Source organism: Heloderma suspectum, chromosome 6 (genome assembly GCF_057233095.1).
Source record: "Heloderma suspectum isolate Gila_16-S chromosome 6, 16-S_ref, whole genome shotgun sequence".
NCBI classification, from domain to species: domain Eukaryota; kingdom Metazoa; phylum Chordata; class Lepidosauria; order Squamata; family Helodermatidae; genus Heloderma; species Heloderma suspectum.
In genome coordinates this window covers 71445252-71468272 of record NC_139463.1, presented here as the reverse complement: position 1 = coordinate 71468272, position 23021 = coordinate 71445252, and the positions used below count along the sequence as shown (strand labels likewise).

The 23021-nt window shown below is 45.2% G+C and overlaps 1 protein-coding gene across 1 annotated transcript; it reads right to left on the bottom strand.

Annotated features, from left to right (window-relative positions):
- Positions 1 to 2176: 2176 nt before the first annotated feature.
- GNGT2 (G protein subunit gamma transducin 2) lies at positions 2177 to 6941 on the bottom strand. Its single transcript, XM_084808271.1, has 2 exons — positions 6858 to 6941; positions 2177 to 3661 (listed from the first exon to the last, which is right to left on the bottom strand). The coding sequence occupies exons 1-2, from the start codon at positions 6939 to 6941 to the stop codon at positions 3536 to 3538; spliced, it is 210 nt and encodes a 69-aa protein (XP_084664397.1). The 3' UTR covers positions 2177 to 3535.
- Positions 6942 to 23021: the final 16080 nt, after the last annotated feature.

The window sequence follows — 23021 nt, the reverse complement described above, 5'->3', positions numbered from 1 at the left end:
TATGGGCCACATTTGGGCATAGCCTTTTCTAAATGTAGTATATGCTTAGAAATGTCTGGTACAACAAGAACCATCAATCAATAAATCAGCATAAACCATGAAACTATCTTAGGTCACAGAGGTGGATTTTTAAACCTGTAAAACGGGTGAGCAAACCTGTGGCCCAGGGACTAATTTCAAAAGCCCTCTGCAAGCGTTAATTTCAGAGCTGTTGTGAGAATAATCTGTCCCTTCCAGCCACAGCTGGATTATGCATTAGGCACAGTGGGCATACTGCCTAGGGCCTACAAACCCCCCAAGGTGCTACGAAAAGGTTCAATTCAATTAAACCAAATTATTGTTTGATTTAGCAGTTTACTCATACGAGTATAATAAGTCTTAAGTAAAGGTAAATTAAACATTAACTTTGCATCTCTTTTTGTTAGTAAAATCACCAATTACATCTTCACATTTCATTTTTTTGGGCGTGGTGGTGGGGGAGCTCATTCTCAGTTGAGAGCAGTGCAAGAGAAGATGGTATTTTCTATCGAATAGTGACCGAAGACAGTTCGTTATACATTTCAGCTTTGAAAAAGAGCGCTCGCTTTCACAACTTGTTCCCAAAATGACAAGATACATTCTAACAGCAATGTTACCATCTGGAAAACTTGCTATTTGTGCAATGATAATTTCTGCTACAGATTTGCTGTCTGCATACATATAATAGAAATTCATCTGTGAACGCATGTTCAAGATTGGATGGATAAGTGTCTAAATGCCCTTGCTCTACAAGCCACTTCATCACTGGACATACACCTATCCACAAGAAAATGAAACCTTTCACTGAGTGTAGCGTATGCTGCTTGCTGGCTGCCCGTCTCAATGATACATTTATCCATTATAAGATAGAAGGACTGTGTGCAGAATTTGTCGCTGTCACTCAAACCTGAGTCAGTATTATCCATTCCAACATCATAAAAGAAAAAGTTCTCAGTCATTTGCATTGTGTAATCTCCTTGTAGTTGGATGGTGTCAGTTCTTTTGCAGTAGCATTCCCACTGGCTAATTGCTAGGCAAGACTTTCAGAGCACAGCCATGCTCATTTTTGTTAAGGGTGGGTGTAGCCATATGTCTTGTCCTAATTAGTCAGTCTTCCAAACCTATTGAAAATTGATATGAAAAAAGAGGAAAACTCTCTGGCAATTTCTCCCCCTCCTGGAGATAAGGTATAGGATCTCTCTGGGCCACCATAGCAATTTTTCTGATTAGGTCATAGAATCATAGAATCATAGAATAGTAGGGTTGGAAGGGGCCTACAAGGCTATTGAGTTCAACCCCCTGCTCAATCCAGGGATCCAAGTCAGAGCATCCCTGACAGATGGCTATCCAGCCTCGTCTTGAACGCCTCCAGTGTGGGAGAGCCCACCACCTCCCTAGGTAGCTGGTTTCATTGTCGTATTGCTCTAACAGTCAGGAAGTTTGTCCTGATGTTCAGCCGGAATCTGGCTTCCTGTCACTTGAGCCCATTATTCCGTGTCCTGCACTCTGGGATGACCAAGAAGAGATCCTGGCCTTCCTCTCTGTGACAACCTTCCAAGTACTTGAAGAGTGCTATCATATCTCCCCTCAGTCTTCTCTTCTCAAGGTTAAACATGCCCAGTTCTTTCAGTCTCTCTTCATAGGGCTTTGTTTCCAGTCCCCTGATCATCTTGGTTGCCCTCCTCTGAACCCTCTCCAGTTTGTCTGCATCCTTCTTAAAGTGTGGTGCCCAGAACTGGACACAGTACTCCATTTGAGGCCTAACCAGTGCTGAGTGGAGGGGAACTAGTACTTCCCGGGATTTGGAAGCTATGCTTCTATTAATGCAGTCCAAAATAGCACTGGCCTTTTTTGCAGCCACATCACATTGTTGGCTCATATTCCACTTGTGATCGACAAGAATTCCAAGATCCTTCTCGCTTGTCGTGTTGTTGAGCCACGTATCCCCCATCTTGTAACTATGCACTTGGTTTCTTTTTCCTAGGTGCAGAAGTTGGCATTTATCCCAATTAAATGTCATTCAGTTGTTTTCTGCCCAGCGCTCCAGCCTATCAAGATCACTTTGAATTTCGTTTCTGTCTTCCAGGGTATTAGCTATCCCGCCCAATTGTGTGTCATCTGCAAATCTGATCAGCATTCCCTGCACCTCCTCCTCCAAGTCATTAATAAAAATGTTGAAGAGCACTGGGCCCAGGACTGAGCCCTGCGGTACCCCACTCGTTACCTCTCCCCAGTTTGAGAAGGTCCCATTGGTAAGCACTCTTTGAGTCCGATTCTGTAGCCAACTGTGGATCCACCTAGGTCTGCTATGTAAGAGCAATTGGTGGTAACAGCACAGGTCAGGAGAAGGACAGAAAAGCCCTGGTACGTTTTCATGAAAAGATATAAATGCAGGGAGTATTTGAGGACTCTGGCCTATTGTTTTGGGGATCTCTGTGGATATTGTGGGGGCTAGAATCTTCCCAGGGCTGTGCCCCACTAACTCAAGGTAACACACACACTGCCCCTGTGTATAAATCTATGGTTATGGGACTTATACAATGTAAATATTTATCTATAGATCTATCTTGGGGGCCTATGTTTATGAGAGTGCCTAAGGCCTACAAATACTTTAATCTCACCCTGCCTTCCACAGCAGTCCACTAGATGGGGAGGAAAAGAACGAAAGGGAAAGAAAATGGGGTAGCAGAGAAGGAAAAGGGAGCGGCCAAGAGAGTGGGGGTGGCAGAAAGAGAGTGGGGGTGGCAGAAAGACACACAGAGAAAGGGGGTGGTAGAGGGAGGGGTGGCAGAAAGAGAGAGAGAAAAGGGGTTGGCAGAGAGAGGGGGGGTGGCAGAGAGCGGGGGTGGCAGAAAGAGACAGAAAAGGGGTTGGAAGAGAGAGGGTGGGTAGCAGAGAGAGAAGAGAGGAAAGGGCGGAGAGAGAGAGAAGGGAGTGGCAGAGAGAGAAGGGGGTTACCTTGCCCACTTTTTGGCTCTAGTCCTACTCACCACTTGCATATGGTCCCCAACAGGTTACCCCCTAAAAGCATGTAGTCCTCTACAGAAAAAAGGTTGCCCACACCTGCTGTTAAAGATACCTGCCTCTTAAAAAAAGAAATACCCTACACAATTATTAGTCCTTTTCTACCTCTCTTCTATTTTAGGATAGTGCCTGCTTTCAAAACATGCACACACACAACCCAATCAAACTCAAAAGTCTACTTTTTTTTTCTTTTTAACCAGCAGTTAAACCCCAGACTTCTTTGGGAAGACTGCAGTATATTTACAAAATAGGAACTGGACTTGGAAGTCCTAAAATGGAGACGATCCTTTTTTCTGTTTATCTTGGTGGAGACCTCTTTTCCAATTCCCTTCCCATTCGTTTCCCCATTATTTTCCAGCCAAGGAGTCCCAGTTCCGCCAGCCCCCAGAGATGATCATTTATACTCAGTTACACTAGATAGGGAAACAAAATGTCTACAGTCCTGGTATTGTAGAAGGTGGGCAACAAAGATCTTCTCTCGGTGGAGCCAGGGTCAGCTGATTATACAACCTCCTTTCTCCTTGAATGGGTTCTTGTCTTCTGGAATACCTTTTATGAGGGGGTCTTCTGCAGCCATGGATTCCATATAATCCGCAAGTTCTTTTGCTGTCTTGGAGACCTGTGTGAGGGGCAGGAGGGAAAGGTGTTGTTACTCTATTGTTTTTTTTTGAGGGATGGCTCAAGACGTTTTGATTCTTGAGGTAGAAAATCCAAATCGCACCGCTCTGCCAGTGAATTAACATGGGGTACAATCCACTGCATAGCTCTCCTGACAAGAGAGCAAGCTCTTTGAAACAAACAGGAGCTGCTCTTGCACAGCTCTCATTCATTTCACTTGAGAGTGTGCAGGAGATATGCTCAGATTGTGATCAGATCCCCTCAGATTGTGCCAGAAAGGTCAATCTCTCTGTCTCCCACTCTGTCATCTTAACTGGTACATAAACAGAAGCTGCATTGCCTTGCCTCATCATGGTAGATAGGGCTGTCTCTGGGGTTTCTGCACACTCGAAATAAATGGGACTAATTTCTGAGTAAACTGGCTAGCATTGGGCCTAGAGATGTAAATCTAGAAATTTTGAGGCCATGGAAAAAAAGCTGTTTTTTTCCTGGAAAAAATGGAAATGTTTGAAAAATAAGCAGTACTTATTTTTAGTGCTCATTACAGATCTAAAGTCGCTTTGTTGCTTTAAGACAGCCTTTCCCATAGTGGTGCCCTCCAGATATTTTGGACTTCAGTTCCCATCAGCGTCAGGCAGCATGGCCAATGGTCAGGAGTGCTGGGCACTGTAATCCAGAGCGCACCAGGTTGGGGAGGGCTGCTTTAGGAACATAAAGCAGCCTTTCTGTTCCTAAAGCGATCTTATGTAGGACTTAGTTTGGTCATAAAAGTATCATTATATTTTGAAACTTTTAAAAGTAAACTCAGTTAGGAAATTTGTAATTATCATCTGAATAGACTAGAACATTAAATGACTGCTACAGCATCAGAAACACAGGACTCTATAGCACAAAACCCAAGCTGACAAGAATGCACAGTAGGAATTCAGTTTCCCAACTCACATGTTGGGAAACTGAGCATGAATGTCTATCAGTAAAATATACTTTTAATTATTAATTTCAGTAAGGAATGAAAGAACTAACTATGCTGGGAATCTTACAGAGAGGATTAAAAAATGTTCCCCCATGGCTTCATTATTTCCAGACATTTTACATCTCTAGTCTTTCTGTAAAAGTGTTTTTATTACAAAGTTTTAGGAATCATTTTGGGGGGAGTAAAGGCTGGGTAGCAATATATAAACACTTTGCCTTAAATTCTAAAAGAAAATATTTCATAATCCAAAGCTGTTCAATTTTTCCATTTTGGGGGGAAAAAACAAACATGGTCCTCAGGGGAAAAACGGAAAACAACTGTTTTCTCCCCAATTTTTTCAATTTTTTCCCCAGACCTTCACATCTCTAATTGGGCCACTACTAAAGCAATAACTAACCCTGAGGGTTCCAATACAGGCTCACTCCATTGGAGCAGCCTTCCCCACTGCTGCCCTCCAGATGTATTAAACTGCAACTCCCATCATCCCCAGCCAAGAGGGGACCAGGCTGGGGAAGGCTGTCTTTGCAGGGGTGGGCATCTTGTGGCCCTCCAGATGTTCTACAATTTCCATCATCCCTCACCATTGGCTATGCTGGCTAGGGCTGATGGGATTTGTAGGCCAAAACGTTGGGAGGGCCACAAACTGCTCCTCCTGGCCATAGAGAAACTGGGAGCCTTAATTTCAAACTCTTTGTTTTTTGTATAGCCAGGTATGGAGTTCCAAATACATCTGCGGGGTGGGGGTTCTACAGAAAATTCTCCTAGCTAGAATGTGCTTGCAAAAATCCACATTTATGTTATTTTTATCTGCCTTGTACTTTGTGTTTGAAATGCTGAAGGGTTGTGCAAGCAGCTGTATGGTTGCAACAACCAAACATCTTTATAGTGGTAAATAGCGCTGGGCATAATTCACCAGGAAGATCTCTTGTGGGGCATATTTTGATGCAGGGGAGCTGCATAACACAGGGTGCAATCCTATCGGGATGCCTGTCAGCCTCCGAACTTGGAGGCTGATGGGCGTCTTATTCTGTGTGGGAGGAGCGCAGAGGTGAACTTCGCCTCAGCACTTCTCCTGCTCTGCATTTTTGCTGGACAGGAGTTTTTGCCAACTAGCTAGGGCTCTGTGGAGGGGGAGGGACAGAGGCTGGGGAGGGCTGGGGATAACTTGTATCCCCACTTCCTGAGTCCCCTCCCCACCCACAGAACCGCCCCCTTTCCCTCCTCTCTGAGGTCACCTTTGCGTCCTTGGAGAGGCAGCCCTTGCAGTTCTCTCTGCACTGGCTGCAAGGGGGAGGGGGCAGGGACGGGGGAGGGGAACTCGGACTCCTGGGTCCAATGTCAGAGCGCTGTCTCTGACCTCAGATCCAGAAACCTGAACTATCCTATGGCCCCCCCAGACAATGTCTGGGGGGGGCATAGGATTGCTCTCCCCATGTGGTATTCTCACATGGTGTCAGGAGCGCCCTTGCTGCCTTCTGAAATCCTCAAGTAGCCAGAATCAACACACAGACAATAGGGCTCTTTTCCAAGGCATTATTTCCATTCATCCTAATGACGCTTACAGATGCTAATTGCATGAGCCTAATGAGGGAAACTTAAGAGAGCGGCCTACTTGGGGTTTCTAGCCTTAGTGAATCAGTTGATCTCCGTTTGGAGGTAAAGGCAGGAAGCCTCTGAGCTTAAGGGCTAGGAGGCAAAAGTCCACCCTTTTCCCGTGGGGCATCGGGGCGCAGCTGTTGACGTCGCATCAAGTGGGCTGAGTGCCTCCTCTCGGCGCCCTCCATCTCCCGCTTGTCCCTGTGCTGGCGCCTAGCATCCCGAAGCTCCAGTTGTCCCTCCCCCTGCCTGCCAGGGTTGCTACCACTCTCAGGAATGTGAGCAGGGAGGGGCTTTCCCTCCGGCGGCGCCTCTGAACAGCGCGCGGGTTCCTCTCCCACGGTTTCTGTCTCTTCCTCAGAATTAGAACTGCTTTGGGGCTCTGTGGGCTGCGATCCAACCCTGACACATGGCTCCCATTCATTTCAGTAGGCCTTGTGCAAGAGAGCTTCCCAGGGGATTATGCCCTTTGTATTTTATTCTAGCCAAAGATGAAATGCCTCTCCATTCCACCGGAGAATTTGTTCTGCATAACTGGAAAAGCTTGATTGCACTGGTACCCCCACTGGTTGGCCAGGGGAAAGTCAATCCTTTACAATTTTGTACTAGAGTGTTTGGAAATTGTTACCATTTGTCTTTCAAGCTTCACTTCCTTTTTCAGTTGGTCCAGTTCCATCTTTCTGAGCTCTTTCTCGGTCATATCCTGGGCCATCTTGCCCTGTAATGCAAACATAAACCCACACTAGCAATCTACATGCAACTTAAAAGTTTCTACAAGCAAAAGTGCCTCTGTGGCAACAGCAAGGACTGAATGAAGAGGAAGGCACGGCCTGGAACAGCCATAGGGGCATAATGTAGGGGAAACTAGGCAAGGTTCCGGAGGCCAGAGACAGATGGAGAGTCTGGGTGGAGTCAGGAGCTTCTATATATAAGGAAGATGTTTCAGGGGAGAAGGACCATACGTAATTAGAAGAGTTTGAAAGAGGAGATGGAGTAGTGGTAGGGATGGAAGAACCAGCAATTTTTGAGCTCGCCAAAATTCTTCAAAATGGAGTTTCAAGCTTGTTTTGCCTTGCTCTCATTTTAGTTTGCAATCTATTTGGGAGCTTGTTCGAACAGGGAAAGTGTGCATTTCGAATGGCATTTGTGTCCATATTTTTCAAAATTGCACACTTTCCATCCATTGACTCACAGAAAAATGTGCATTTTTGAAAAATCGGTTTTTTTAAACATCATCGCAATTTTCGTTAATTTGCAAACATTTCTCTGAAAATGTCTACTGCTTGCACTTACATTCAGGATTGTGAATATGACATTTTTGAATTATTTGCAAGAGTAGGAAGCAGGGCTGATATCAAGGGTAGGCATGGTTGGGCACCTGCTGGGGGTCCACACTCCATCAGGAATATGCTGACAAGAGCCCTTTGGAGTTGCTCCTCCTCTTCGTGCTCGCAATGGGCTTTTTCACCTGCCACTCAGTCTGGCTCAGACAATGGCGGTGGTGAGAAGGAGGAGCAGTAGATGTCACTGGCTACTTCTCGCCGGCTCTCTGCTTGTCAAGCACACAGGTGGTAGCAATGGTAAGAAAGAGGGTAAGAAGTAATCGGAGCTGGTGCCAATGGTGGTGAGAAGGCAAAGTCACCAAAGAAGGTCCCCACTGAGGGTGTCTTGGCCAAGGGCCCTCAAAAACCTGGAGCCAGCACTGATGGGCTCTGGTAGGGTGGCCAGGTGTCCTACTTTACAGAAGAGAATCCTATATTTTAAGAACTGCCAGAGGACAGTCTTCTATCTGAAGGTGTCACCTATTTGAAAGGTTGTTCAGTCAAAGTATGGTTCAAAGCCAAAGAACCATGAGAATGGAGAGCGGGAATGAATGAGAGCCAAGAATTAGCACCTGGACAGCAGACTGAGCAAGCACACAGGTCACCTGGTCAGTCTTATTCACTATGGTGAGATGTATTGCATTTCTATTTCAATTCTAGTCATTCTTTTTAAATTTGCAATGTCTACACATACATTAGCATGTGTAAATGTTATGCAAATTGGTATCCTCTTTTGTCATCTTTTTTTGTGATTCATTTCCTCCTTCTTAATATTAGGTAAATGACCACCCTGCTGGATAAGATGTTAGTTGCATGAAAGCCAGGAGTAGAAGGGAGAAAGAGGGAAAAAGTAGGCCTGTGCATTCGGAAGTCCAAAACATGGCTGCCATTTCATGTAGGGTCAGCCATTTTGTGACACAGGCCTAATGAGAAGGACTCCCCCTTGGGGTGATGTATGGAACTTAGCTACAGTGCCCCTGGTGGTCATGGGAGGGAATGCAGACTGAGCGCTGCCTTCTCTCCCTCCCTTCTTCTATTATGGGCTTAAGCCCTCAGTGTCTATTAATAGCAACACAATGCATTTCAGTGGGATGGAACTACACCAGTCTTACTTTTGCTACCCCACATCCATCCTGCCCCTTTTATACCAGGAAGAGTTTTTGATTGGTCCACATGACCATATCTCTGCCTCTGGGTTTCAGGGGGCAGGGTGGATGTGGGGCTGGCACATACAGGGAGGGAAAAGAGTGAGCCCTAATATTTCTCCCTTAGCACCTGCCCCACATCCCCCCTGCCCATTGAAATGCACTGTGTTCAATCCCATGCTCTGGCAACAAGCAGAGGCTTCATAGCAGATGGGCAGGGGTTTCTCGTCAGACAAGCCAACATGGAAAACACCGCTTGAACTAGAAACTAATTTGGCAGGATCTCATTTGACATGATAGTCCAACACATAAATGTTCAAAACTGTTCAAAGCGAATTTGCAGAATGTGACTTCCGGAGTTGTGAAGTTTCCATTTCTTGACCTCAAGTGAAACAATACCCCACCCTAAAAGCATCTCTAGGTCAAAGTGCTGTTAACATAAAATACTTCTTCTTCCTCTTCTTTTTCTTCCTCAATAAGATGGAGTGTGTCGGGGGCCTATCGGCATGAGAGCTCCCCATAGAGGACTTTAGCCTTACACTGGGAATGTCAAAAAGGTGCTTGCAAAAATTCACAGTGATCATTCCCTTTATAAGTGATGTTTGGGGGTTAAGTGCCGACCCATCTGTAGCTAAAGTGGCATCACCAACACAAAAGAGGGAGGTATCGGCACGCTGAGGGGACTGCCAAGGTTTACTAAAATCTTTAGGGGGAGAAAAAACACCCAATGAGGACTGAGCATGCTCAGTGGACTTGGACTGCTGACTGTCCAGGGTGGCAGGTGGTGGTGGTGGAGAGAATGGAGTATCCTGGAAGAAGGCAGCTGGCTGGAACCCTGATCAGGAGGACTCCAGACCACAACATACATACATACATACATACATACATTTATTTACTTACTTACTTACAATATTTATATACCACTCAATATCTAAGCAGATACTGGAGTGGTGAACAATAAAAGATAAAAAAGACTAAAATACCACATATATATGGTGTGTGTGTGTGTATGTACACACCAAACACACACCAAATATATATATATCGAGAGAAAGAGAGAGAGAGAGAGAGAGAGAGAGAGAGACCAAAAACATTTTGTTGCTGGTCCCACTTGTATTCCCCTACTTGGAAGGTTTCTCTTAATTGCATATTTATTTATTTATTTCATTTATATCCCGCCTTTTTTCCTCCTTAAGGAACCCAAGGCGGCATACATAATCCTCCTCCTCTCCATTTTATTTGCACAACACTAACCCTGTGAGGTGGGTTGGGCTGAGAGTCTGTGACTGGCCCACAGTCACCCGGCGAGCTTCCATGGCTAAGTGGGGACTAGAACCCGGATCTCCCGGCTCCTAGTCCAACACTCTCGCCACTACACCGCACTGGCTCTCCCAATGCCCAATGGCATCATTGCTAATGATGGATGTTTTCAAGCTGATTGGTTTAAAACACTTTTAACATTATTGCCTTAAAGTTTATAAGTGGACCTTAAGATCTGGTGGTCAATGGTTTTGTTTTTTTTTAAAAAAAAACCCCTCTCAAAATCAACGTGCAAATGTGCATCTTTAATATTTTTTCAAAATTCAAAAACTACCATTCTGAACCTTTGTCCAGTTTTGAATGGATGCAAACCTTCACTTTGGGTGTCTTATTCATGCCTTAGGGCCGTTATACATGGTATGTCTTTTTCCCATGGCTTTTTTCCAAAAGCAGGGCCAGGAGGCTGCAATCTTGAGTGAAGAACCAATGGTAGTGAAGAGGAAGAGACCATTTTCCTGCTCAAAATCTCCTCCCACAACTGCAAAAATCCCCCCTTGGCAGTGCAAAGATGTTTTATTCATTCATTCATTCATTCATTCTGTTTTGGAGTCGCCTAATAGCTGAAGCTCTCAAGGTAACATACATAATAAAAGCAAAACCAATAAAACCAATAATAATACCACATTAAAAAGCATTGTTTTAAACGCAGCAACAAAACCTCAACATTTAAAAGAGATAAAGAGAAACATGTATCCATATCTTTTCCCTTGTAGAAGGAAAAGCCACTAAGGGTGGGGAGTTTTGAGTGGAAAAAACAGCTAGAGAAAAAAAAAAGTTAAGCAGCCTCTCTGCTGAAGATTTCAGTCTCCTGAGGGTGCTTTTGGGGTGCGTGTTTTAAAGTTTGCAGACTCTCTAGTTAGACCTTTACCAGGCAGAGAAATATAAATAATCTGTTTTGAACCAGATGAAGTATGTGTCCCAACTAGATAGGGAGTAAGTTCCGTTGGTGTGCTTCTAATGCCTACAGTCTAGAAGAAGAGCTGCAGCTCAGTGGTAGAGCACATGGTTTGCAAAAGGTCCCAGGTTCAATCCCTGGTATTTCCAGGCAGGACTGGAAAAGTTCCTTCCTGAAACCCTGGCGAGTCACTGCCAGTCAGTCTTGACAATACTGGGCTAGACAGACCATGATCAGACTCAGTACAAGGCAGCTTTCAATGGTCCTATGAGAGAGGTGGGGAGGTTCAGACCATTGCTACTCCTGGCAGATCTGCATGACTGATGGGGACCATGATGAGCTTTCCAGCAGGAGCAAACTAAATGGGTGGGGAGGTCTTGGGAACAAGGGGTTGGATTCAGATTTATGTGGAATCAACTGCGATGATGGAACAGGACTTCCCTGTTCCCTCCTTCCCACAGCTGTCCCTCCAGCCCCCTGAAAATGCTACACAGAGAATCGGAAGACCTTGATGAATGGGGTGAGCTATAGTGTGTGTGTCGGGGGAGGGGGGATCCTCAAAAATTGCTTGGGAAGACCTTACGTGGACAGAGACCTTCCTCTTGCAGAAGGTCCCTCTCTCTTGCGGCAGGCAGGTCCTGGATCCAACCCAAGGTGCCTGTCTTTCCCAGGGAAATTTTCTACACTTTCAGCCAGGACTACGCCAACCCAATAGACAATGCAGGCAGCTGTCTGGGGTTTATGTGTAAGAATTCAAGATGCAACAGGCTACCCTAGAGGAACCACAGAAGAGTAACATAATCCTCTCCTTGCCCTCGAGCCTTGGGGTGACAGAATCCATGGTAGGTGTGTCTCACTTGAGGCGCAGCAACACAACCTGCCCCTGCATCATCAAAGGAGATGCCCGGGAGCAGCTAAATTAACTTTTGGCTGGGGCAGCAATAATGCCTGAGAGTTCCAGTAAAACAGGGAGAAGCAACCTGCATCAGGCAGCACCAGTGGGGAGAGGGATAGATTAAGGCAGGGCGTGGTGTCTGAACAGTGCAGCAAGGTTTTTAAACTGTGGGCTGTTGTAGGGGGAAGGGGCATGGCTCTATGGTGGAGCACCTGGGATTCTTTCCCAGGCCTACCTGGAGAAGCCAGGGATCAAACCTAGGACCTCCTGCATGGAAAGCGTCTGTCATACAGCTTTCAGTTCTCTTTTAGATCATCTTTTTTTCTCCCAGCCCAAGTATGAGTGAAGAAAGAAACCTGTGTCCGCCTGCAGATTGCAGCTAGTGGTTTGGGGGTAAAAGGCTGTAATCCTAAATATGGCTTAACCTGTTCCTTTGAAATAAATGAAGGGCGCAATCCTATCGAGATAGGCGGCTGCCTCCGAACTTGGAGGCGACCACCTATCCAAAGCAGGGCAGGAGAAGCATGGAGGGGATCGTTCCCTCCGCGTTTCTCCTGCCCTGTTTTTTTTTGGGTAGACAGCCAATTGCAGCTGTCTAGCCACGAGGACGGAGCGGGGCAGGAGGCTGCTGTATGACACATGGGATGTGTTGTACACGCAGCTACGCCCTCCCTGCCCCGGAACACCCCCGGCCACGCCCCTTTCCTGCCGCTCCGCGCTCCTCTTGCGAGCGCGGAGGACCAGGTTGTTCTGTGCTGCCGCCGAGGCAGCACGGAAGTGGGGGGAGGTCGGTTCTCCAGGAACCGACCTCGGAATGCGGGCTCCGAGGTCGGTTCCTGGAAAATGGCATATCCTATGGCTGTCTAGCCACTGTCTAGCTGCCATAGGATTGCTCCCTCCGACTTTCTTCCAAGTAAATGTGTTCAGGATAACCGACCACAAATTCGAGGGACACTTTCCAGTACAAAATATCCCATCCCATGAACGGAAGTAAACCTACCTCTGTTGAAAGGTTTCCCCCTCCAAAGCTCCACTGTGTTTTAGAGATACATCTGCCTGAGTTGGTGAGATGATGTCCTCTGCTGTGTCCACTTCTCTGCCCAAAGACGTCTTTGGCAGTAGGTGGTGGCTTGCTCTGGAACTGATTCTCTTCTGGCCTTAATCTGATAATAGACTCAGCGAGTTAAAACTGGCCAGGTGTTGAGAATTAATCTCGAAGCCCAGGGTAAGCAGAGAGAGAGAGAGAGAGAGAGAGGAGACAACAGATGGCACCTTTGAAAGAAAAGTAGATCAGTAGACACATTGGAAAAGCAAACAAACTTGTCATTCAAATACTGTCAAATTAGATCTCCAGGACTCTGAGTCAAGGCCTCAGCTCTGAGTCCCCTAAAGGCTCCAGAGTCATTGAATGAATTGCTACTGGTCTGGTTTTGGGCCGCTATGCTATGCACAGAACCCATTTACTCAGGAGCTGGCCTATTTAGGGTCAGTAGGACCACTGCAGAGTCAATGCTTTGTTTAGTCAGCCCCAAACCTTGTATCCTTTGCCAGAATGGACTCCTGGGAGATACTGACTGGTTTGCATGGAGGTGTGTGCTGCCACCATCCTGAATATGCAACCTTCAATCAGCCCAATCAGAGGTTGCTCTGTGACGAACTTGGGCACTGGGTTAATTGTGGGTTAAACAACCCAAAGTTAACCTACAGTGACCCAGTTCATACAATCACTGCTGCCCACCACGGCTTGTTTAATACATGGTGAACCACAGTGTATGCTGGCACGTGCTGGGTGGTTTTTGAATATTCAAGCCGCCACTGTGGCTTGTTGTGTCATCCAAACCCAGAGACCATGGGTTATGCATGGGTTGTTTAACCCTCTCCTAATCCATGGTCCCCAGATTTGGATGACACGACAAGCTGTTGTCGTGGCTTGAATATTCAAAATGGCCACCAGCACATACCACAGCCTGCCATGGCTTAAATAAGCCATGGTGGGCTGTTCGATCGTGAGAACCATCCGAATTAGTTGTTCAGCTGGGTTGTTTAACCCATAATTAACCCATAGACCTGGTTCACATGTAAGGACAACCCAGAGTATGCGTTGAGTATGGGTTGTCATTGAATTGTGAGTTGATGTTCAATTGTGGGTTGTCATTAGATGCAAACTCTGCACTATGTGTTAACTATGGATTGTTAATCCCAAACAATCCAGAGTTCACAGCCCAACAGCAAACCATGGGTTGGTTTTCTTCCTGGGTTGTTCATGATTAACAACCCATGATTCAACAACAACCCACAATTCAATGACAACCCATATTCAACCCATACTCAACCCATACTTTGGGATGTCATTGCGTCCAAACCAGTCCAAGGTGTCCAAACTCCTGATTGGGCCAATTGGAGGATACATATTCAAAATGGCAGCGGCATGTGCTGGGCATGCACCGTGGTAAATTGAGGGTGAATTAATTAATCCATGATTTGCTGTCATTACATATGAACAGGGCCAGTTTGCACATAATGCTAACCCATGGTATGGATTATTGAATTCTGGGTTGTTGTGATGTGTGAACCCAGCCACACGCAGTTTGTTAATTACGAATAAGCCAGAAAGAGAACCCATGGTTTGTTGTGAATTCTGGGTTCTTTAAACCATGGGTTGTCAGTACATGTGAACCCAGAATCGTGGGTTGTTCATGAGTTGTTTCACCAGGTTCCAAAGTGACAGGCAAGAGTGGTAAAAATAACTCAGCTGCCCTACTTGCCAGTAGTACAGTGCTGAAAAGCCATTAGGAATATCTGGAGGTAGCGGGCAAAGGAGGAGGGAAACAAAGAACCCTGGGATTGAGAAAACAACCCATGTTTTGTTCTATTGTCTACCAGACAAGCCCTGAGTAGGGCAACAAACCATGGGTTAAGTAAACTATGGGTTAACGTTGTGTGCGAACAAAGCCATTAAGTAATAATATAACACAAGTGGCCTCTGAGCCTAGGTAGAGTGCATTTCCGTCACCAGTAAATAATGACAGCCTGTCCCTGTAGAGATGGGATTAGGATTTCAGGCTCCCAGACTGAGGGGCAGGGTTGGAGCTTTCAGGTAGGCATGAACCCCAGGCCCCCTCTTTTCTGGAGAAGTTAAGTGGAGATAGTGGGTAATGTACACCAAGGTCAAATTCATTTCAAGTTGTATCTGTGTGCAGTCTTTCTGTAGGAGTTAGCCTCCTGGAGTTACTTAGTGGCTTAATATGAGCAGAGTTGGACGGATGACAAGAGGGCAGCGTGCATACTCTGTGCCCTGGTTGTACCACAACATTGCCTGTCTTATCAGGGATTTAACATCCTGAGTACCTCAGTTTTTATTGAGAATAAATCCTTAGCTAGGCATTAAGTTCTTATTGAATGATAACCAGGGAATACATGTATATTATGTCCCGTACTTCAACATGTAGTAAGCCTGCCTTGTTGCGTTTGGGGGCGCTTCTGCTCATTTCGCTGAGCAGGTTCCTGGACATCTGCCACAAATTCCTGTCCTGATGGCACCTTTGAGACCCTAGAATGATTCGTGGTTCCTATGTTAGCAGAGGCTTGTTAAAACTGGTACCGTTAGGGAGAAAGTCGTTTACGTATTGAGAAGGTGTGTGGGACAACATTTTCAGGAACTTTCAATACCGTATATCACACTTCCAAAAGTTGATTAACCCCCATCTCACTCCTTGTCAAACTTCGCCCCATTTAAACCAATTGACAATCCCTCTGTTGACACAGCTCCCTCCCACAATGTGTAGCACCATCTTAACTGCCCTGTGGAAAGTAGACAATGATGGAACTAGGCAGACGTCCCCCAAAAGAGTGTTTCATAATTTTGGCACCACCACAGAAAAGACCCTGTTTCTGATTGGCTCTGGGACATTAGATAAAAATGTAAAGAGACTCACTCAAATGAAATCAGAAAATCAATAATGAAAATGTGGGAGGGATATGTCACTGTTAGCTTCAGATATAATTTCTTTAGCATCCATGATAAACAGCAATGGGTTCCAAAGATCAAGAGATACAGGGGACTTAGAACTGGATTAATGAAAGTGTCTCTAGATTAATGGATTTTAGGAAGTGATGATGCCATATAATTGTTTTTACTGTAGGTGGAAGATTTTTTTAAAAAGTTGTGTTTTTAAGGTATTTTAACATTTATTGTGAACTGCTGAGGGATTTTATTATATTCAGTGGTACACAAGTCTCACTAATAAAAAACAAACAAACAAACAAACAAACAAACCCAACTTGTACACCCAACTAGTCTGCGTTTACTATTCTATTAATATTTGCAAATTAGGAGCAACATTCAACATGTTATTAAATAGATAAATATGAGCAGATGTCATGTCTTTTGAAAAGATTCTAATTTAGATAAACAAAATGGATTACTATCTCAAATATATAGTGTACTGTGATTTAGTAATAAGGAAAATGATACCATAAGACAGCACTGGCAGAGAAAATTCAATGTTACTTTATCTGACTTAGAACAGGAATATATATATATATTAGGTAAAGGTGTCCCCAACCAGTTGTGTCTGACTCTAGGGTGTGGTGCTCATCTCCATTTCTAAGCCGAAGAGCCAGCGCTGTCCGAAGACGCTTCCGTGGTCATGTGGCTGGCATGACTGAACACCGAGGTCCACGGAACGCTGTTACCTTTCCCGCCGAAGCGGTACCTATTTGTCTACTTGCAATTTCTTGCTTTCAAACTGCTAGGTTGGCAGAAGCTGGGACTGAAGATGGGAGCTCACTCCATCACGCAGCACTCAGGTCTCGAACTGCTGTCCTGCCGACAGAGCACATTGCGTTTGTTCCCTCAGCCTTGCCCCATTATGGTTTTGCCTTGCAGACTCTTATCACCATCATGGCCCCTTCTGAATCTTTTCCAACATGTCCACATTCTTCCTGGACTATAGTGCCCAAAATTCAATGCAGAACTTCCAATGTGGTGATATCAATAGACAGATAGCACCACATATTTTGGTGCCTGAAGTGGAAAATCCAAGTGGCACTTCCAGTTCTGGTAAAAGCTAACTAAAAAACTGTCAGTTTATTACAGGCCTGCTCTTTAATGGGATCCCAGCATTTTCTGCCTGAGAGGCAAGCCACCTCACCCTGCCTAACATTGTTATTGCTGCTGTTGATCATTCAGAATGAATCTAACATTTTCCAAGTGCTCTACAGAGATTTAAACAAAAATGGACAGACCTTGCACACAGTCTTACAGTCTAATACACAGGGTGCAAAAGGTAAAAGAAATGGAGTGGGAAGAGAAAAGCAAGCAAATTCAGGTACCCATTCTTAATGTTACAGTCTGCCAGCATTTAGTGTGTTGGGGGGTGTATGTTGCCTGCTTTAGGGTTTTTTTCTTGGATTTTATTTTATTTTTGCACTTCTGCAAACTTTCAGGTATCCCCAAGTCCGCTGATACTTCTCTCTTGTGCATGGATGCTGCTATAATGGCTATAGAAGGCTTGGAGAGTGAGTTCACTAGTTGTATATAGGTTAGTGATTGACAGAAATGGGTACCAAAGAGTCAGGGTGCTTCCAGATGAGGCTTTTATGGTGCAATTGCCCCACCTCATTCATGGATTTTTACGTAACCATTCCATGTTTTCCCACCGCTTCTTCCATCTTTACTCCTCCTACTGCAGAAAATACAGATAAAAGGTAGTGGGCTCTCCCACACTGTGACCGGAGGCATTCAAGACGAGGCTGGACAGTCATCTGTCAGGGATGCTCTAACTTGGATTCCTGCACTGAGCAGGGGGTTGGACTCGTCGACTCGATTGCCTTGTAGGCCCCTTCCAGCCCTACTTTTCTATGAATCTATGATTCTAAGGATGGTTTTTCTCTAACTAGGCACTAACTTTCCGATGGCTAGTGCTGCACCCCCTTCGTTTGGAAGCCCCCTTAGTTCTGGAAGAGAATAAATCAGCGTGGCAGTTGGTCCCAGGTGACCTGATGGAGTGGGCTTGGCTTCCTGTCCTAAGGGTAGGTTAGGCGCTATTGTTTAGTGTTCAGAACTGACTCTCTGGTTAAACCAGCTGCAAATGTGTAGCTTGGAGATACTCCTTGATTCAGCATTGCCACTTGAGGCTCGGGTGGCCTTGGTGGCTAGGAGAGCCTTTTACCAGCTTTGGCTGGCTCACCAGCTATGACCGTCCCTGGACAGGGATAGTCTGGCCACAGCAGTTCAAACTATGGTAACCTCCCCAATGGATTCCTGTACAGCACTGTATGTGTATATTTTAGGAAGTGATGATGCCATATAATTGTTTTTACTGTAGGTGGAAGGTTTTTTTAAAATGTTGTGTTTTTAAGGTATTTTAACATTTATTGTGAACTGCTGAGGGATTTTATTATATTCAGTGGTACACAAGTCTCACTAATAAAAAACAAACAAACAAACAAACAAACAAACCCAACTTGTACACCCAACTAGTCTGCGTTTACTATTCTATTAATATTTGCAAATTAGGAGCAACATTCAACATGTTATTAAATAGATAAATATGAGCAGATGTCATGTCTTTTGAAAAGATTCTAATTTAGATAAACAAAATGGATTACTATCTCAAATATATAGTGTACTGTGATTTAGTAATAAGGAAAATGATACCATAAGACAGCACTGGCAGAGAAAATTCAATGTTACTTTATCTGACTTAGAACAGGAATATATATATATATTAGGTAAAGGTGTCCCCAACCAGTTGTGTCTGACTCTAGGGTGTGGTGCTCATCTCCATTTCTAAGCCGAAGAGCCAGCGCTGTCCGAAGACGCTTCCGTGGTCATGTGGCTGGCATGACTGAACACCGAGGTCCACGGAATGCTGTTACCTTTCCCGCCGAAGCGGTACCTATTTGTCTACTTGCAATTTCTTGCTTTCAAACTGCTAGGTTGGCAGAAGCTGGGACTGAAGATGGGAGCTCACTCCATCACGCAGCACTCAGGTCTCGAACTGCTGTCCTGCCGACCTTCCGGTCTGCAGTTCAGCGTCTTAACCACTAAGCCACCATGGTCCCAATATATATATATATATATATATATATATATATATATATATACATACATACACACACATATACATATGATGTGTGTGTGTGTAAACACAGACGTACACATGTTAGATCAGCAAGACTTGTATTAGATGTTCCCTCAAGAGAGAATTTCTACAAGCTGCGAGTTGACTGGCAATTTAGGGAAGTGTAATCCCAAAGCAGAAGAGAAAAAATTCTCAGGTGCTTGAAAAACCTTTATTCTGCCTAGGGATATCGGAGGAATCTGGTTGGGGGAGTGAAGCTTGACATGCTTTCATTGGCTCGGCCCCCCAGACTGTTTTGTCTTCTGCCAGCTGGCCTGACTGATGTGCAACGAGTCAGGTCAGCTGGCGGAATTTCTGTAAACACTTTCTGTTTGCATAAAAAATTGTGTAAATCTCAGCTGTAAATTGCGTGAATTGTGTAATTTTGCGCAAATTACAGCTGAAATCTCTGCAAATTTGCACAATTCACAGCTGTAGTTTGTGCAGACATTTGCACAAATTAAAGTTGCAACCCAAAAAACTGAGTTCAAAGTCCCTGGAACTCAGGGAAACATGTGGCTCAGCATGCAAAAGCAAACCGAGTGGGGCGCCCTGCGGAAGTCTGGCATGACCCCAAAGGGCTGGATTTTCCAGCAACAGACATCCCTAATTCTATCCAACGCATTTCAGAAAGAAATTTCCTTCCTCTGGGGCCACTTATTTTTTTTCCACGTGTTGAAAAGTGCTTCATCTGTCTTAAAATGCTCAAAACATCCGACACATTTGGAGACCACCTGGTTTGGAAGGCTGTACTAGATTCTTGGTGATATGGAAGAGGTACCCTCAGCAAAGCTATCGACAAAGTGCCCCGTGATATCCTGATTAGCAAACTAGCAAACTTGGATTCTTGCATTGAGCAGGGAGTTGGACTCAATGGTCTTATAGGCCCCTTCCAACCTACTATTCCATGATTCTATCTTTGTCCACACTTGGTGGGAATGTAACTCTGTTGAACAGGATTGGAGGAACATTTTTCAAGCTATAAAAAATGTGATAGAAGATGAGATTCAATCATCCCCATTAATGGCACTTCTGAGTTACGTGTGGGGCAGGTTAGAAGAGAGCATGACATAATGGTTGTTTATGTGTTAACTTTAGCACACCAGTTATTGACAAAGAAATGGAGAACAGTTATATTGCCTACAGTAGGGACGTGGAGGAGAAGCAAATGGAAAATAAAGCTTATGAATAAAATTAGTAGTTCATAGAATCATAGAATTGTAGGGTTGGAAGGGGCCTACAAGGCCATCGAGTCCAACCCCCTGCTCAATGCAGGAATCCAGGTCAGAGCATCCCTGACAGATGGCTGTCCAGCCTTGTCTTGAATGCCACTGTGGGAGAGCCCACTACCTCCCTAGGTAATTGGCTCCATTGTTGTATTGCTCTAACAGTCAGGAAGTTTTTCCTGATGTTCAGCTGGAATCTGGCTTCCTGTCACTTGAGCCCATTATTCCGTGTCCTGCACTCTGAGATGAGCGAGAAGAGATCCTGGCCTTCCTCTCTTCGACAACCTTTCAAGGACTTGAAGAGCGCTATCCTATCTCCCCTCAGTTTTCTCTTCGCAAGGCTAAACATGCCCAGTTCTTTCCGTCTCTCTTCATAGGGCTTTGTTTCCAGTCCCCTGATCATCTATGTTGCCTTCCTCTGAATCCTCTTCAGTTTGCCTGCATCCTTCTTAAAGTGTGGTGCCCAGAACTGGACACAGTACTCCAGATGAGGCCTAACCAGTGCTGAATAGAGGGGAACTAGTACTTTCCGGGCTTTGGAAGCTATGCTTCTATTAATGCAGTCCAAAATAGCATTTGCCCTTCTTGCAGCCACATCACATTGTTGGCTCATATTCCGCTTGTGATCAACAAGAATTCCAAGATCCTTCTTGCTTGTAGTGTTGTTGAGCCATGTATCCCCCATCTTGTAAATGTGCATTTGGTTTCTTTTTCCTAGGTGTAGAACTTGGCATTTAACCCTATTAAATTTTATTCTGTTGTTTTCTGCCCAGCGCTCCAGCCTATCAAGATCACTTTGAATTTTGTTTCTGTCTTCCAGGGTATTAGCTATCCCGCCCAATTGTGTGTCATCTGCAAATCTGATCAGCATTCCCTGCACCTCCTCCTCCAAGTCACGAATAAAAATGTTGAAGAGCACTGGGCGCAGGACTGAGCCCTGCGGTACCCCACTCATTACCTCTCCCCAGTTTGAGAAGATCCCATTGATAAGCACTCTTTGAGTCTGCTTCTGTAGCCAACTGTGGATCCACCTGATGGTTGTTTCATCTAGCCCACTTTGAGCTAGTTTGCTCATCAGGATATCATGGGGCACTTTGTCGAAAGCTTTGCTGAAGTCGAGGTATATTATGTCCACAGCATTCCCACAGTCCACAAGGGAGGTTACTTGATCAAAAAATGAGATCAGATTCGTCTGGCAGGATTTGTTCTTGACAAATCCATGTTGGCTTCAAGTAATCACTGCATTGTTTTCAAGGTGCATAAATGTTTATGGAAAGAGAGAAGTCATAAGAGAACTTCCAAAAAACAAAAATTGCTCTATATTTATCCAGCTCTGAAATCAATGCAGACCAGATATTTTAGCAACAGTGGATATTTCTAACAATGAACTAAAATAATTTACATTTTTATGACTGTTTAGGTATATATTAGAATACTAATTTACTGGGTATTTTGTTTGTGTAACTTTATTAATTACTTATTTTTTATAATCTATGATGCACAGAATAGATCAAAATTTATTTTGATATTTTTATCTCTGAAAAATTAAATTAAAAATTCAAAAGACAAAGAAAGAAAGAGCCCCAGACTGTATCCAGTGTTGTCATTCCGCTAACACATGGGTTTCTACTGCTTGTGTAAACCCCATTGTCATCCTTGGGCGAGTGTCAAACCCTGTTTTTTTATTCCACTTGCATAACGTATTCCACAATGCATTCCATAAGCATTTCCGTCAGTCATTCTGCAAGCTGTTTTGCAATTTCACAAGCTTTTCTGCAAGGTGCTTCACAACACAATACCTTCATTAGCCGAGGTGTTGCTTGCACTAGTTGATCTGCTAGCAGTTGTGCAACTGCTAATGGAACAAAGCCAGCACTTGTCATTGTTCGGCTAGTGTAACATTGGATATAATCCCCTGCTTTTTGTATCCTTGGGGCCGAAGCCTTGATGGTAGTGGGACAGAGAAGCTGGACGTCTCCAGTGCTGATCTTGGAATTTGGGCACATGACAGTACCCAGCCAAACTAGTGCATGAAAGATGGGCTTCTTTACTAGGTTTCCTGAAGATATTGCTACTCATTGAACTACCCCCACAAATGATGGACCCATTCGTCTCCTCCCTTGCCTGAGCAAGGGAGATCCCCTGTAGTAGCATCCTGCTCTATGTCAGGGATGTGGGACAATATATGGGTGGAGGGCTGGATTACCCCTCACCAGGCCCTCCACGGGCTGGATTGCGTTGGTGTGTGTGGCCCATTTCAGTGTTTCTCTGTGCTGAGAAAGGCATGGAGCGCCATCATGTCTCTCTCAGCAAAGAGAAAGGGACTCAGCTACTCCTCCCAGAGCTGGGCAAATCTCTGGCTTCACATGGCGCCGGATGTCCCCATTGGGTCTCCACGTGCGATCCAAAGTGACTCAGCCAGTGCTGGTAAGAGTAGTCGCTCTTCCCAGTGCCAGCCGAGTTTCCTGCTGGCCCACATCCCCACTGTTATCTCAGATCAGACATAGCAGCTAGGTTCCTCCAGGGGCTCCGCCGGCCCTGAGGGTGTCCTGCTGTAGACCGAGTCCTGGCTGTTTGCAAGCAAATGCAAGGAGCAATGCAGTAGAACAGTCAAGTTGGCAAGCAAATGGTCAAGTGCACAGGTTTCAGTCCAAGGTAGGGATGGCGGAGAGTTCCGCCACGGATTTCAGTGCCAGTGCATTCGGCCTCCCGAAACCCGTGGCGGAACAGCCTGCCCCCCCTGCAGCCCCCGCGGATTCCTCCCGGGATGAAGCTTACCTGGGGCGGATGTTCCGGACGGCGGTGGCTACGGCGGCAGCAGCTGGTCTTTCGACTGGCTGCCACGGCCGCCATTTGCATCCT

Bases quoted from the DNA above. Each gene is read 5' to 3' on its own strand.
- GNGT2 (XM_084808271.1), bottom strand. From the start codon at position 6,941: ATGGCCCAGGATATGACCGAGAAAGAGCTCAGAAAGATGGAACTGGAC. The intron at 3,662-6,857 runs GTAACAATTTCC...CCCCTCACACAG, and splicing joins TGAAGCTTGAAAGACAAATG to GTCTCCAAGACAGCAAAAGA.